The sequence below is a fragment of the Pleurodeles waltl genome, chromosome 2_1 (assembly GCF_031143425.1).
Source record: "Pleurodeles waltl isolate 20211129_DDA chromosome 2_1, aPleWal1.hap1.20221129, whole genome shotgun sequence".
Lineage (NCBI taxonomy): Eukaryota > Metazoa > Chordata > Amphibia > Caudata > Salamandridae > Pleurodeles > Pleurodeles waltl.
Genome location: NC_090438.1, coordinates 583,180,099 through 583,196,881, shown reverse-complemented (window position 1 = coordinate 583,196,881; position 16,783 = coordinate 583,180,099). Strand labels below are relative to the sequence as shown.

The window sequence follows — 16,783 nt, the reverse complement described above, 5'->3', positions numbered from 1 at the left end:
AATAATTTGTCTAAACAGTTTTTTCAACAGACTTCACAATTCTTATGCTGGGTAGAAGCTCAGAAGGGTACTGAGGAGATGGGGTAGGTCTAAGATCTGCAGATCCATCAATGGACCCGCAAATCCTGTGAAAGTCATATACATTTTTACTTCTATTTGGCTATTGGAGGCAGGGGGTCCTTTAAAGCCTCCTATGTGGGCCAGGTGGTCAGAGTAGGTTTACATTGCCTCTTTAAGCCCTTTGTTTTACTCTTCCTAACATGGTGCTTTTTGTGGTCTTCATACTGTGTTGGGTAATGTTCCAGATTTCTCTCAAATGTAATCTTTTCTTGCTTAACCCGAGCACCTTTTTAAATACAAATTTCTCAAAAACGACTAAACAGATTTGAACTAGATCAGCAATTGACCAATCCTTTCATCATTGCCAGCATGCTCAAAGTTCAAAATATAAACCTGGTCAAAACCCCTGGTAGCTATGGCACAAAGCAGGCAGGCTTAACTAAAAAATATGTTAGGTATTTAGCAGCACCAAAACAATTAATAAGTCAAAATATAGCACAATAAAATCTTCATAACCAATTTCCAAGCATAAAGACAATTTATTAAGAAAAATGTCACAAACATGATTAACACCCAAAAAGGGGAACTAGACATCACATTTTAAGGCAAAAAGCATCAAGAAAATGTAAAATGCCAATCAGAAAGCCATTGGTCACTGACCACTCTTTCCTGTTGATAGAGCCTAGGTCAGATACACAAACCAGGTCATCCTGGTCAACGTTTTTCCCATCAAACTCCTTTTTATGGAAACCAACATCCTTCAGTGGGCCAGGTCTGAAAGCTGTATCTGGCAAAGTCCTCTTGAAGTCAGATAGCAGAGAGCTGAGATCCTACTCAAACGGTTGGTTTTGTTTGGAAAAGCTCTTTTTGATACTTCTCACTCCATTGGTCAAGATTTCTACCTACAGACTTAGCTTCTCTTTTTTAAGCAAAAAATTCTCCACCGGGGCAAGCCTGAAGATCTATTTGACAACATCCTTTCAAAATTGGATACCTTTGCTGCAAGGTCCCATTGAAGCTTCAAAGGTCATGGATGTCCAAAATTTCAGGCTTTCTGGAGCAGTTCCTCTTGAAAACCTTTAAGACTCACAGGACCTCAGGGACAGTACTTATTTGTCAAGACTACTGCCAGGAGAGATGGTCAGTAGGGTCCAGTTGTAACTGGTCAACTGATCACACCAGGATAAAGGGCTCTTGCAGCTTGTTGTGCCCCTGTAGCTACAAAGGAAGTCAGCCAACTGACCTTTGCAATCTATTTCACAATCTAGGATAGAAATGGGAGCAGATCCTTCCCTTCAGGTCTACACATATAGCAGATCCAGTCCTTCCTCTTCTGTTTCTCTGCAGGTTCAGATGTGCTCTGATGAGCTGAGGATGAGGTGCCACTTTTGTGAGATTCATTAACCAGTGGGCAGGAGCGACTCCTGGAAACTCCCTAATGAGAAAAAAGTTCCCAAGGACAAATCTTCCACCTTTTGCAGCACATCCTGTTTGCCTTATTACAAACTATCACAGTGCACTGCTCTAAGTGAAATCCAACATAGCAGAGCCCTTCTTCTCTGGAGGAGGCTGATGGCCCAGTGAGGGATCTGTCCAGGAAAAGGAACAGGCCCTCTTCTCCGCAAACACATCAAAATATGTCCTGGGACCATTCCCCATTCAAAATGGGATGGTGCCGGGAAGCTAACATTGGGCCCTGGGATCCAAAGGCCTCTTTTTACAAGGTCTCACTTTACAATTTATAGTGAACGGGCAGGCTTTACCCTGGTTTCTTTCCAGTTACTTAAGTTCCTGAACACTCTTCAAATGCCTTTTTCTAAGAGATGACGAGCCACATACCTCATACCAAGGTCTTTCTGCCAAAAGGACTGTGCCATTGCTTCTACTCATGGAATATTTTTGACACCCCATTAAGGGGAGAACAATGACAAGGGGCAGATGCTCGCAAGCTAATGCTAATTAACCTACTGGGGCTTCATGCAGGCAAAGTCCAACTTTTAAAAATTATTTTCCCTGTCTATCTATGAAAAATAATACATCACCACTGCATTGGATTTTTAACGCAATTCAAAAAGTGTAGTTGGATCATTTCTGTACAGTTACCCTAACCAAGGTTAGGAAAAATAGTATTTCAATTGCCCTTTAGTTTTTCTCATAGGAACAGTTACAGCTATGTACAGTGAAAATAGTTTTTGGAGCCTAGTCACTGTAGGCAATTGTCAACATGCAATTGTTACACTTTCCTCTTTTAAATATTAGGCAGCACACCATGTGGGTTACACAGCCCACTTAGCGCTGACTAAATTTTTAAAAGCAGAGCTCATCAATGTAAAAAGGGTTATTTGGCAGGCTTAAAAGCTGCAGTAGTAAGGCTGCACGAACAGGACTGAAGCCATGTTTTCCATTGTCAGCTCAGTAGTGTTACCAGAATAAGTGCTGCAGTCCACAGGTGGCGCTTAACTTTCTATGCAACTTGTGAATTTTCCTGCAGTATATGAATGATAAATATGCCATTGTGAATTATCCAGTTTTTCCACATTGTTGGAGTCACAGCACATACACTTGGCACTAGGCTGCGGCACACAATTGGGCAGAGTTAAAAAAAAACAGCAAAAGCAGCCAGCAAAAAATGGGAATGACTACACTGAAAGGGTCATTTTCTAAATATTGATAGATGTCCCCATAGTTTATGGTAAACCTGATGTGACTCTTCTAAGTGTGACCCTGTCCTTTAAAAAGATGATTTAACCAAATCCAAAAACAGTAGTAAGTAACTTGTTGACATTTTCAAATTATCCTCTCACAACCATGCATGCTTTTAATTGGTGAGGCAGATGAACATAACGCAAAGTGCATTTTCAAATGACGCAAAGTCTTAGAGGAGTCTTTGGAAGCACTTCAAAAAATTTAAACAAAGTGAATAAAAAACAACATTGCCAATAAAGTTTTAGCTGGTGGGGGTAACAAAGAGCATGGCCATAATGCGGGCGCACATTCGTGAGACTCTGCCGGCCGGGACAAACATACACCATTTATCCTCATTAAGCACCGTGCTTTGGAGCTTGAAGCAGTTTAGACATTAGAACGTGATAAGTGGAGGCTGAGGGTCTCTACTATAGCGACTGTAGAGTGCACTGTGGAAACCTTTCTGAGGTGGAGGTAAGCCGCGCCTGGGCATGTCCACGACACTGAGTATTCAGCTGTATCCTGTGATAAGAGCCAGCTGAGAATCCTGCTGTTTAGGGGTGTGAACGGTGCACTGCCGAAGCGTGGCTGCCTGTTCTAAACAGGCTTTGTTTCCACACGTGACCTTGAGGCAGGGTGCAGGGCACATTTGCCCAGACAGGACTGAGTGTAGTTGATTTGGTCTACGGGGGTTCAGAGCTGCCTGCTGTTCCTACCCTGCACTTACTGACCACACCCGATGGTAGGCAATTGCAGCCTCTTCTTAGAGGGCTCTCTGGACCACTGAGCAGCAGATTGGGCATAGTGGCCTTGGAGGAGGGCAGGACACAAGAGGCCTGGATGGGCGCAGACGGAGGACACACAGTGATTGTTGGCCCTATGCACCATGACTTAATATTTCCCTAATCTAGGGAGTCTGAACGCTCCTGACCATTGGGGGCACATCACATGATAGCTGCCTTTTCTGCTGGATGGGGTGGAACTGTAAACTCACACTGAAGAATCCCCTGTTGGATGTCCGATGGTTGGCCCAGGTGTCAGCCCTAAAAGGGTTCAGGAGCTGGGCTTCTAAAGAAATATCGAAAATATGAGATATTTAGGAAAAAGGTCACATGAAGTTGTTTCAAGATCTTAAAAGAGAATTCCACATGCTGACTTCAAAATTATTCCGCTACTTGCAGCTTCACCATGCCCTCTCCACTTATTATAAGGAGATCGAAGATATTCCTGAATATAGCCCCTTTGAGGGTTACTCTCGACCACCTGAACAAGGGAGGAGTGCCCCAGATCTCCAGGTCATTGGTAGTGCACTCACCTGTACCATTGGACCCTTCGAGGAAAAAATGAGAGGGCTGGGTTGAGGCTCTGGATGAAGCAGATTGAAGGGACGCATGTATACTCCTAACCCAGCCCCGAGTCCTGGATATATTCACTACACTCTGCCTGGTACTGTTCAAATACCTACACCAAGCATATTTGACACCCCTTTGCATGTGGAAGGCTGACATTTGTGACTCCCCAACCTGTCATCGGTGCCGGGATTCCTCGGGGGACTCCTTTCACATGATATGGAAATGCCCAGTGATACATGCCTATTGGATTCACATTTTAAATGTACTCTGGGACGTAGTGGGGTCCCACGTTGAAGATAATCTATGAATTACACTGCTGCATATCCTGGATGATGTGGGTGGGCCGGGGGGACAGAACACTAGTGGGTGCAGGAACAATAATAGCCAAGAGAGACATAGCCTGGCAGTGGACGTCCCGCACAGCCCCCTTGGTTGAGGCATGGATGAGAAGTACTGATTGATGTGACAAGCTGAAAGAAACAGTCTATGAATCGAGGGGCTGCCCCCATATAAACACTAAAGTTTGTAAGAAATTGTGGGACTATCAGACTAGAAGGTTAGAAAAGGGCCAGAGTGGTATCTGGTATGAATGGGGGACAAGGTGACAGACTGTAATTGTGAAAATATCATTGTAGTGGATCATTTTGTAAGCAAATCACGGGTAAACAGAGCAAATGTTTAATAGAAACATTGTATTATTTTAATTACAAACAGTACAATCAGTCACTCGTTAAGGAAAAACAATACTTACATGGTCTATCCCAGACTTCCCACCCCTCCCCTTAGCTGTGGCCAAATCTGGATAGAACTGAAAATGCCAGTCTCTCCTGGTCTCAACCCCATAGACTGTGACATGTCCACATTTACTCCACAATTTCTCATATTTATGTGGGCATCTCCTTGCTGCATAGATGGTTTTCTCCATCTTAGCGCACCAGTCCATGCCATCCATCCAAGTCATTAGGGATGAAGCTGTTGGAGAGTTCCATTGCCTAGCTATGTCTCTCTTTGCCACAAATGTGCCTAACTCCAGTAACATCCTGCACCCCAAGAGCCTACCATTTAATCCAGGGTACCTAGTCATGCAGTCTTGAGGTGTATCTCGATATGTGTTCACACCACTTGTTATAGGCTGGCCTGATGGTCTCCCAGTACCTGTGAATAACAGGACAGTCTAGGCCATACTGATTGGAATTTCGGCATCTGTTGCAGCCCAAGGACATGCAGACCCAGGCTTTCCACAAATGGAGGGGCGTAAGGTACGGTGGTTAAGTCACACCGGATTGGCCAGCACGTGGGGCACCGTACATACCTCCCTCTTGTCGGCCTCATGCAATTCTTTCACCCATTTCTCCCACTTCGCTTTGAGGGGACTCATCAAGCCCAGGAAGTGTGATATTAACGACTTGTAGATCTGTTCAATCCCTCCCTGCCCTAGAGGACCTAGTGGACTGTACTCGGGGACATCATCCTGGTCACTGCTGTATTCATAGAGTGCATGATGAATTTGTAAGTAGTGGAGAAACTGGGAGGCAGGCACGTGTAATTCCTCATGGAGGACATGAAATGATTTACTATATGTCCGGTCCCAGAAATCCACCAGGTGCAAGATCCCAATACGGTCCCATCCCTGGAAGCTCTCCAGCTTCGTCACCTGGGCCCACCATCTGCCTCCCACACAGGGGAGTTTTTAGGGTAAGTTTGTGATCCCATCCAGTCCAGCATAGTGTCGCTCTCCACACCCAGAACACCACATGGGTTGGCTCAGAAAGACAGTTGGTATAGGTACTTTGTAAGGAATACCAGTTATATTGTTTAAATCTGATAGAGCCAGTTAACACGTCGGGTCTCCCCGTCCTCCATATATTCAGTCATTCATGATCAGCTTATGGGTGGCCCAGTAATATAGGCATATGTCAGTCATGCCTAGCCCTCCCTTGTATAATGTAGGAACACATTTGCCACGGGCTGCTTTTGGGGGATTTGTGTGTCCATATAAACCTCCCCTAGCTGCGAAAGACATGAACCAAGATTGTGGAATGTGGAGTGGATAATTCTGCAGGGCATATGGGCATTGCAAGTACCATCATTTTTAAGAGGCCTATTCTACCCATAAGATTTGGGGTAGTTTGTTTCATCAAGCAAGATCTTCTCAGGTCTTCCACACTAATAGGCACTGGTTGATGCTCCAGGTGAGGTTCGACTCCCAGGAGAAATGAAATACGAGATACAAGAAACTAAGGGGATGATTTAGATTTTGATGGATGGGTTACTCTGTCACAACGGTGATGGATATACCGTTTGCCAAAATACAAATCCCATAGGAAATAATAGTATTTATATTTCGGCAGACAGTATACCCATCACAACCCGTCACCAAAATCTTAATCAGGCCCTAAGCCTGAGCATGGGAATCCCAGAATGCCAGGTCTCATCCCAGTGGTTCCCCCGTATGAGGACCAAGAAGAACTTGTCCCAATTGACTTTCAGGTCGGTAGCCTCTCCGAAGGTCTCAAGGATGTGCAAAGATGCGAAGTAGGCCAGGCCCTGTCTCGGCCGGATGGGAGACATCATCTTCATATAAAGTTATCCGGTCTTCTGTCGCTACACCCCAATTGAAGCCCCACATCTGGGCGTCACAGTGGACCCAAACTGCCTGCGCTTCAAAGGCCAGCGCAAACGGAGGGTGGGGGGGGGGGGGGAACAGGGGTCAACCCCGTCTAGCCCCCTCCAGAATTGGGAATTTAAGAGGACCCCATTTATGCGTACCTGAGCTCGCAATGAAGCCTAAAAGACCTGTGTGTAAGCCTGGAATTTGGGCCTAAGCCCCATTCTAGTGAGCGTCTCATCGAGAAAGGCCCAGTGAACAGAGTTAAATGCTTTTTCAAGTCTATCAGCAAAAAAGCTTCTGACATCACAAGAGACTTAACCCAGGCTAATCCCAAGCGTACCCTCCAGATAAAGTGCCTTGTACTCTGATGAGGGATACACCTGAATTGGTCAGGATGGTGTAGCTTGGCTATTACCGGCAAAAGGCAATCAACAAGGAGTTTAGCATAGAGTTTACTTCTGTATTCTTGTGAGAAATCGGCTGGTATGAGGAACAATGGTGCGGCGGTCGCCTCGGTTTGGGCAGGACAACCAGAGCGGTCAGATCTATAGCCGAGGGGAAGTGGCCTTTTTCAATTGCTTCCATAAATAAGTCTAGGATGGGGGGTTGTGGGAAGGATCTCCGGCCGGAATCGTTGGTAGTATTCCACTTGAAACCCATCAGGTCCGGTGTCCTCCCAGAGATGAGGTCCAAAAGCGCTGCGCCTACTTCCTCGAGTGTGAATGCATGGACGAATGCCGCGCTCTCCACCATGGACAGACGAGGCAGCAGAAGATCCACGACTAATGGAGCAGTGGACACGTAGTCTGGGCGCACCCGTTCTGTGTAGAGCGCTTCACAATACTGGGTGAAGACCGCTGCAATCCTCTTGGAGTCCTCCACTACTTGCCCAACTCTGTCCAATACATTAGGGACCACCCTTGACTTGGCTTCCTTGGTGGCCAGCCAGTGTAGAAGTTACCTGTACTTATTCCCCCATTCATACACCCTCTGAACAGATGGTATCCAGCATTTGCGGGGGACCCCCAGGCATAACTGCCGGAGGGACGACCTGTCAATCGCCAATTGGTGTTGCATCAGATCCGTACGGGTATTTGGGTCCTCCCTCTCCTGCGCCAGGGTGGAGGCCTCTAGAGCTGCTATTTGGGCAACTTGTTCATAGTTTTTCCCCTTGGCACAAGAGCGGGTGCTGCCTCTCATTGTGGCCTTGCATGTCCCCAACAGCGTCCCGGGTGAGACCACTGTGTGTTTGTTAAGGTCAAGAAATACTTTAAATTCTTCAGCTAAGTAGTCAGTGAAGAGTTCTTCAGTAGGTTCCGAGTAAATCTGTGCTACTGAGTGCTGACAACACTATTACTGAGGTTGTCTGGGTATATGTGGACAATTGCTGATACATCTGGCTGAATGCAGGTGCGATCAGCAATAAGCTTGATAACTGTGCTCTGTGTTTTGGGTGGTTATTATTCAGTTCATTTTTGTTGAAAAATTTCAATCAATAAAATGTGCAAAAATGTTTTTAGCATGCGGGTACCTGGATAGTTAAAGTCACTGTGTGACAGTGATAGGATAATGATACTCACATGGAAGTGACCGAACAAAAAGTGCTTAAGATATCCCAAGGGAAGTTTTGGCCACATCAATAGTGTAATGTGATCACTATATCATATGGAGAACAAGCATGAATCCTGGGAGAATTGAAAGCAAGGCATAATATATATTTGTGATGATATAGCTTTAATCTGTGGAACATTCAACAGATTAACCCCTCTTTGGGATGGCCTCTGTCCCCTTTATTGGCTTGAATGGAACAATAAGTGCAGCCATCCAACAGATGCCTCACATGGGTAGAGGTTGTCTGGAAACTAGTTATCAGGTGAAACTGGAAAAGCACCAAGATTAGAGGTAATTTCCCAGGTCTGCAACACTTCTGGTCCTGCCAAACACCATGCTAAACCTTACTAGAGGCAGCTGGTTTAGGTATGGCTTTAGCCAACCTCCACTATTAGGTGTATGTTCACAAGGCCTTCCAAAGGGATCTGAGTTTTGGCTCCGCATCACCTACAAATTCCCTAACTGCCTTTCAGGGATCATCTTCTAAACCTTAGCATACCGCAGGGCTAACATCTGATGAAGCAGGATACCACATGTGGCAGACCATGGATGACCAACCTTTCCACTTTTTAGCATTGAAATTTGTGTATATAGGAATGGCAATGGTAATTTTTGAAGTTCATCTCACAATTTTGGTAAGTGAACCTCCAACTGATCGATGCTGTGTATTCAAAAAGGAAGAGAAGACAAATAGTTATTTCTGTTACTATCACGTCTGGAAGGAGTCATTTGGTAAAATTGTCTGTTTTGGATTATCTTATTCCCCTTTGAATGATCTATCTTAGCAGGCTCAATATATACCTACCTTGCTGAACATAGGCCAATGGCCTGGGTGGATGAAAATGTGTGTTTCCCTCTGTGTTGATGCCAGCCCCAGAACTCGAACCCCCATGTCATTGAAGGCCAAATGGTTGCTTTAATTGACCTACGAAACTGTGTTCATTCCATAGTACAGTCTACAAATCTATCCCCTTGAGGTGTGACACTAATTGCTTTCATGGCATTGTCAGAAACTACTTGACTTACCCAAGGGCTACATACCGACAACCTCCAAAGAATGAATACTGCCTCAGTTACCTAGGGTGAGACAAGTTTCCATTACTGATGGGTTATTTGCCTCAGTCATCCAATGTGGGCTCAAGGTTTCTCTGAGAACTGCAAAATAAACTAATGGGAAGCTGGGCAAGTAAGGGAAGTTGGGCATGGAATCACAACCAAGGCTGGAGAAACCTTCCGACTTCTTTTCTACACTACGTGCCCCCAGCCACAGTCCCATAATACCTACTCAGCTTATTGATGTAAAAAATGTGGGCAAATTCCTGGCTGCACTGCCACACGACACTTAAAAGTCTAGATATAACGTAAATATTGCTCAGGTTTAAGGAGTTTCTTTTCATTGTGCCTGGCTCCTCCCATACGATTGTCCTCTGTGAAAAACTCCTCCAGGGAAGGAGCAGCAATTCCCACAGCACCCTTCATTAATAACGAGTAGAAAACAAAGATCTTCTCCTTATTAATGAGTATTTTTGTCTGTGCCTCTTCTTCCCTTACCAAAAGGCCAGTGATATTGGGATCTAACTACCTCAACAAAGGTATCTAAAAAGAGAAAGTCACTGTCTGTCTGTCCTGCATCATTGTTTCATGCACATCTACTAGTGTATTTAATTTGTTTATAATGAGAGAGCAAGAATTTCTGGAAACTTTAGTTGCTTCAAATCGTTTACCTAGATTATTCACATTATTTCGACGGAAGCTATGTGCTGTCCCATGCAGCCTCTAAGACAGTCACTTAATATTCCAATTTGTCACACTGGAGTTGTAAGGCATTAGTTGTGTTGTCTGTGCTGCAAACAGCATTCATAGTCGCCATTACTGCTTACAGTGGAGGGCTGTATGGAATATGTATTATTCAGTGTCATCAAAGCTCCCCAAATCTGGTGATTTGGAGAGAAACCGATCACCCAAAGGGTACTAGTGCCACACCTTTATCTGTTTCTAAGGGAAATTCAAACTCCTCCCATATAGGTATGTGTAATAATTCTACACCTGACAGGCCGTTAAAAAAGGGCTCCTTTGTTACATTACCTCTCATTCGTTTCATCCCAAGGCAGATGAAATTCCAGTAAAGCAAGCTATACTATAGGGTGTAAATATAGAACAAGAGGGCATAGCTTCAGAAGGGGTGTTGGGGTGTTACACCCCTCTAAAAATGTATTCTGTTGTAAATAGTTGGGTACAAGGGCTTTTAGTCAGGGTTGGTGAGGTGTTTGTCGGATTTCACCTGGTATTCTTACACACATATAGACCATAAAACACACTCACTCTCTCCTGTTTTGAAGATCTTAGAAAATGTTGGTTTGTTTGAAAAATAACGGATCTAAAAATACGCACTGCCCCTTAAGCCCCCCCCCCCCCTCATGTCCTGCTTGATTGTTGGCAAATCTGAAGTACCCCCCCCCCCACACACACACACAAATATTTTGACCAAACTACATCCCTGAGAAGAAGCGCATTATACCAAATACATTTCACCCCCAGAATATAAAATCAACTAATCTTTCGATAAGTAGGCTAGATACAAATCATACCGTCTCCCCTGTTCCACCACCATATGTTGAATTATATGTAATGACTCGGTGGTAAAATAAAAAGAATTGTTAGATGGTTGAGCTCCTTACCTGTCACAGAAAGGTATTACATGCATCTATGGGAGATCATGTACACTAACCACAATACTCATAAAACTATCACATTTCCAGGGAGAAGACGAGTTCGTCATACAACCAAGAGTAAACAAGCATTTACAATTTTTAAAAGGTTGCAGTTTGTACTTCGCGGCATTTATTTTCCCTTAATTATCTGAACACTAAACTCCTGCATCTTTTAATTGCTTCATCGTCTGCACAGTCTAGGGATTGGGATTCAATATTACTTATAGGTTTTCGAACAGATCACTTAGGAAAAGTACTATTGATTTTACTTACGTGATGTTTTCGAAGCAAGAAGAGTGACTTTACCACCAGCAAGGAAGTGGAATCCTAGTACATTAACCTGGTCATCGTCGGATTGATCTGCAAAATCTACAGGGAGGATGAAAGACAATATACGGCTTAGAATTACATTTTTCATTTCGAAAAAAAGTACTTAAGCCACAAATCAGGTTAGCTTTCGCAGATATCATCTGCGCGTATTTATCAAAGTGCTTACTTGAATATTTGGCAGTGTGCTGGCCAACATCAAATGGGCACGAGGCCATGCGGCAGCCTCCAGGACTACTCAGGTTACTTTCTAAGTACCGGCAAGTAATACCGGCTGGCTGGCTACGACCACCTATTTGAGAGGCCGTGGATAGAGTGGGCAGCAGAGTGAGAGGGAAGTCCGAGGGAGAGGATGTGGAGTTACTGAACAAATCACTGAATCTCCCTGTGCCTACAAAACATGAATGTGTCTTTGTGTAATGTAACTGATGCTCAAGTAAAGCACTCCAACAGCCGTGGCCCGTCCCGTCCTTTGGGCCAGAGGGGCCACGCCACCCCAGCTTTTGCCCCTCATGAAGAGTGTCTGTCAGGCTTAGAAAAGGTCAGCCTGACAGACACTCTTCATGTTCAGATCAGACAGCCAGGAGGAGACATGAGCAATTTGCGCAAACTCCTGGCTGCGCGTCACCCATTGATTTTGACCTGGGCAGTTCAGGTTTAAGGGCCAGATGTAGCAAAGGTTTTTACCCATTCTGTGTCTATGGGAAAAAGTGTTCATACATATGGCCCTAAGTCCTGAAGCGCCCAGGGCGAGTGTGAATCAGTGACACCTCGTCACAGAGTGGGGGAAGGGTCAGAAGTCTCAATGACCCCATCCCACTCTGTGACGAAGTTGGCACTGCTGCCTTCCCTCTCTGGCTGACCTAAGTTCAGCCAGAGTGGGGGTGGGGGTGGTGTTGGGGGTGGGGGTGGGGGTGTGGGTGTGGGTGTGTGTGTGTGTGTGTTTTTTTTTTTTAATGAATGTTTGCTGCGTGCATGTTTCAATGTTGAGGAGTGTTGTGAATGGGCGTGTGTGCATGTGTGAATGAATAAGTGTGAGTGTGCTTCCCGCCCGTCCCCCTCCCTTCTAAAATTACCAGCTGCCACTGCACTCCAATACCTTTGGGTCGAGTTTTCACTTTATAAAACTGGTAATTCATACAACTTTGACAGTCACTGTTCTCTCAGGTTAACAAGGAGATGGGTAGTATGCTGTTCTGCTGGTTTGACCTCCTGAATAAAAAGGGTCAGACCACCATACTGCATCTTCTGTAGGTTCTAACCGGGCTGTCCAGAAAAGAAGTTAATTGTTTAAAGAGGTTGACTCCACTGAGTCAAAGTGACTCAGGAGATGCTAGTTCAAGCCAAATTAACAGTGATAACAGATGACAAAATTCACTTTGTCGCAGACACCAGGGTCACTGAGGCCACTTTTGCTCTTACTGTTGGTAGCTACTTACTTCTCCACCAATGTAGGAAATTGGGTTACTGGTGAGGAGATTGAAGCCCCACATGGGCAACTTCCCAAATCCTTGTCAGGGTGAATCACAAGACTCACTAAATTAACCTGTGCTTAACTCTCTGGTAACATGTCACAAACTAGTTAGTTAAATTAGAGGCAATGTGATTTGATTTGTTTTGGGTTTTGTAGAGCACGCAATTACCTGAAGGCGTCTTGGCGCTAGTGCAATCCCCTGACTCAATCCTCACAGCAACGATAAATGCACAGCAAATCACAGAGATAATGAAAACAGGCAAGTTTTTAGAAGTTTACTAAAGCAAAGTAAATTTGTCTGATTTTTAAGCTGCATAGGCATTTAGTTCCAAAATTTACTGGTTGTGTAAACAAAGCTGCAACCGCTCCATGATACCTTCTTAATTCACAGGATGATCACAGATCTTCTTGTGTAAAGTATTTGCATTATTGTGTAAAATATTTGTGCAGCACACTAACAGTAATAGAGTGAAAACACCACAAAAAATCTCAACCCAATTTAGAAAAATAGAGAAAGCTAAAATGAATAAAATGATTCTAAAAGGAAAAACAATCCAATCAGCAGAACTGGTGATATTGAGTTTTAAAGACTTAGGGGGTCATTTTGACCTTGGCGGACGGCGGAGGCCGTCCGCCAAGGTACCGCCGCTGAATGACCGCACCGCGGTCAAAAGACCGCGGCGGCCATTCAGACATTTCCTCTGGGCCGGCGGGCGCTCTCCAAAAGAGCGCCCGCCGGCCCAGAGGAAATGCCCCTGCAACGAGGACGCCGGCTCAGAATTGAGCCGGCGTAGTTGCACCCGTCGCGTATTTCAGTGTCTGCTTAGCAGACACTGAAATACTTTGCGGGGCCCTCTTACGGGGGCCCCGCGGCACCCCCTACCGCCATCCTGTTCCTGGCGGGAGACCCGCCAGGAACAGGATGGCGGTAGGGGGTGTCAGAATCCCCATGGCTGCGGAGCGCGCTCCGCAGCCATGGAGGATTCACAAGGGCAGTGGTAAACCGGCGGGAGACCGCCGGTTTACCCTTTCTGGCCGCGGCTGAACCGCCGCGGTCAGAATGCCCTCGGGAGCACCGCCAGCCTGTTGGCGGTGCTCCCGTGGTCGGTGACCCTGGCGGTCACCGGCCGCCAGGGTCAGAATGACCCCCATAGATTGATAGACCCTGATGCCTCAAAGTGCCACTCATGGGCATCTGGTTGAGATAGATTAGGGGAAAGTAACAAGTTCAGGCCAACCACACTGAAAAACAGTGTTGATACGGGGACTAGGTTAGTCCAGCTGAAAAAGTTAGATTCTCAAATTCTGCCATGAAGAGTTCCGTTCACAGTGGAGAAGGCTGAGAGGAGCAAGGAGAACATTGGGGATGGTCACCGTTGTAGCCCAAAGAGCAGGCTTGGGGTCGCAGATGGTCATCACTGTAGCATAAACATCCAGTCAGATGTTGTAGACTATCATTGCTGGAGCTTCGCATTAGCACTCACTGTGGGCTGTCATTGCTGTAGTGCAAAGTGCAGATCTTGCGTTGACAGTTGTTGCTGGTGGTCACGGTAGTGCGAAGAGTTGTGTTCACAGAGCTTCGCATTGGCGGTCATCGAGGGTGGCAAAGTCCTGGCATGAACAAACCTTTTCACGATTGCAAAGCGCCTAAAACTTCACGATTCTTCACTTTCTTGATGAAGAATGCACTCTGATGCCAGTCAAGGGTCTAGGACCTGAGAAGGCACCTCTTGGGCATCAGGGACTCATTCTAGAAGAGGTAAATAGGGGTCAGGCCAGTCCATTTGCAGATCCAGGAAGGTCCAGTGCAGCAGATCAGCTAGGCAGTTGCAGGGAGGCCTCTGGAGCTTGTTGTGTCCCTGTAGCCCAGAGCAGGAAGTCAGCCAATTAACTGTGGATTCACCCAGCTAGCCAGGGATGAAGGGAGCAGGTCCAGTCTCCATTTTCAAAGAGCAGGGCAGGTCTCAAGCAGCAGGACAGTCCTCTGATGAACAGGGCAGGCCTCAAGCAGGAGGACAGTGCTCTGGGGGACAAAGCAGGCCTCTACAGCAAGGCACTCCTCTGAGGAACAAAGAAGCCCTTCTGTAACATCCACAGGTCCAGGAGTGTACTGAAAAGTTGTTCTGAGGATACAATATTTGTACCTGATGCCAACCTTTGAAGTGGGGGAATCTTCTAGGATACTGCTACATCTGGTTCTGGAAAGATCTTCCCTTCCACCATCAAGGTTCCAAGTAGTCTGGGGTGACAAAAGACTAGTGTCAGGACACTTCCACCAGGCACCAAATGGTTAGGTTAAGACGATGCCAGCTCCTCAAAAGTGTCATTTTCAGAACTGTAACTTAAAATTTGACTTTACCTTTAAAGAGGAGTTTAAACTACAATTAGTTTGAGTCCAAACATGATATTTGTACCTACTCCCAATCAAAATGAAGCCAAATATATTAAATGTAAAAAGGTAACCCAATGTTATCCAGAGGGAGAGATGGGCATTACAGTAGAGAAAAACAAATGTAAGAGTTTTTCAATATCAGGTCATACAAACCTAAAAACACATCTCCTAATTTCTGAATACAATGCACCCTGTTTAGGGCCTACCATTGGAATGACCTACATGTATTAATAAGGAAGGGTTGAGCTTGGCACAAGGTTTATGTTGCCAGATAAAAATGGAAGTTTAAAACTGTACTTATAGGTTGCAGTGGTAGGCCTGAGATAAGTTTTAAAGTGCTACTTTAGTGCATTGCACAATATCAACTGCAGGCCCACTAACAGCATTTGATTGACAGGTCCTGAAAACCATGTAGTACCATGTACTTGGGACTTAGAGGTAAATTAAATGTGCCAATCAACTGTAGGCCAATTTTACCATGTTTTAGAGAGAGAGCACAACCACATTAGCACTGGTTAGCAGTAGTAAAGGCCATGGACCTAATGCCCAAAAAACTAATCAAGAAAATAGAAGGGGTGAAGGTAATACGTTTGAGAAGGGATCCTGCTGGGAGGGCCAAGTCCAACAACCAAGAACTGTGAATATAAGTAACTCTTCATGTATGAGAATACACAAGAGGCTTCAATATAATTGTGTTATAGGATAACCCTTTGGCCAGGTGTAGCCAGATGTCCCAACGTCAACTGATTGTTTTTGAGGGGAGAGCTATCTAGAGGTGGGACCAGGAACAATACCCCTTGCTCTATATTAACAGCTAATGAGAATGGCCTGTGGGATTTCAGTGTGAGGGGTGGGTGGAAGAAAGGGATGTTACAAAGAACAAGTCTGCTTACAGTTATGCAGTGATGGATGATGGGAAGGCCTGAATACCATAGACAGTGCCATGGTAAAACTCACAGTTTGGTATGGGATTTGGCATTGTATAAGGGATTGTAACTCATAATGAAATAGCCTTAAGGTGGATTTTCTCTACTTCTGGAATTAAACTGGAATGCTCAAAATGTTAAAGGCTAATCTTGTCAGAGTAGAAATGTACTTTAAGGAAAATCACACAAAATGAAACTCCAGCACAGCGTCATCTTCCACTGTACACACTGCTTTAGAAGCCTTAAATGAGGTGGCTGACATGGAGTTAAAGATTATACATGGTACAGTTCAAACACAAAAGTCCAGGGATATCTGAAGATCAGGGAGATTGCTGGCTTTGCTCATGAACAGGGAATGGAACCTTAACAATTTATTTTACATCAGATGATCAGATGGGTGGGAGAACTCCACCTTAATGATATGATTCATATTAACACCAAACGCCTGACATTCAACACTGATGTTTACTGGATTTTAGTCAATCACTTTTTTCTTGCAACCTTTGTTAATTTTGTTTTCTGAGGGGGAAGGAAATACAGGAAACAGGAACAAGTACACTGAATAAACAATGCAGAATGACATGAGTAAAACAGTACAACCGTTTCCCCTATATATAGTGGAAAGAAAGTAGGA

General features: G+C 45.0%; 1 protein-coding gene across 4 annotated transcripts in view; it reads right to left on the bottom strand.

Annotated features, from left to right (window-relative positions):
- Positions 1–16,783, bottom strand: part of BBS9 (Bardet-Biedl syndrome 9) — a 1,749,160-nt gene that overhangs the window by 874,031 nt on the left and 858,346 nt on the right. For all 4 annotated transcript variants that reach the window (XM_069215484.1, XM_069215483.1, XM_069215485.1 and 1 more), the window contains one exon: positions 11,304–11,399. In XM_069215484.1, coding sequence (XP_069071585.1) covers positions 11,304–11,399 — 96 coding nt within the window. The remainder of the gene's footprint in view (positions 1–11,303; positions 11,400–16,783) is intronic.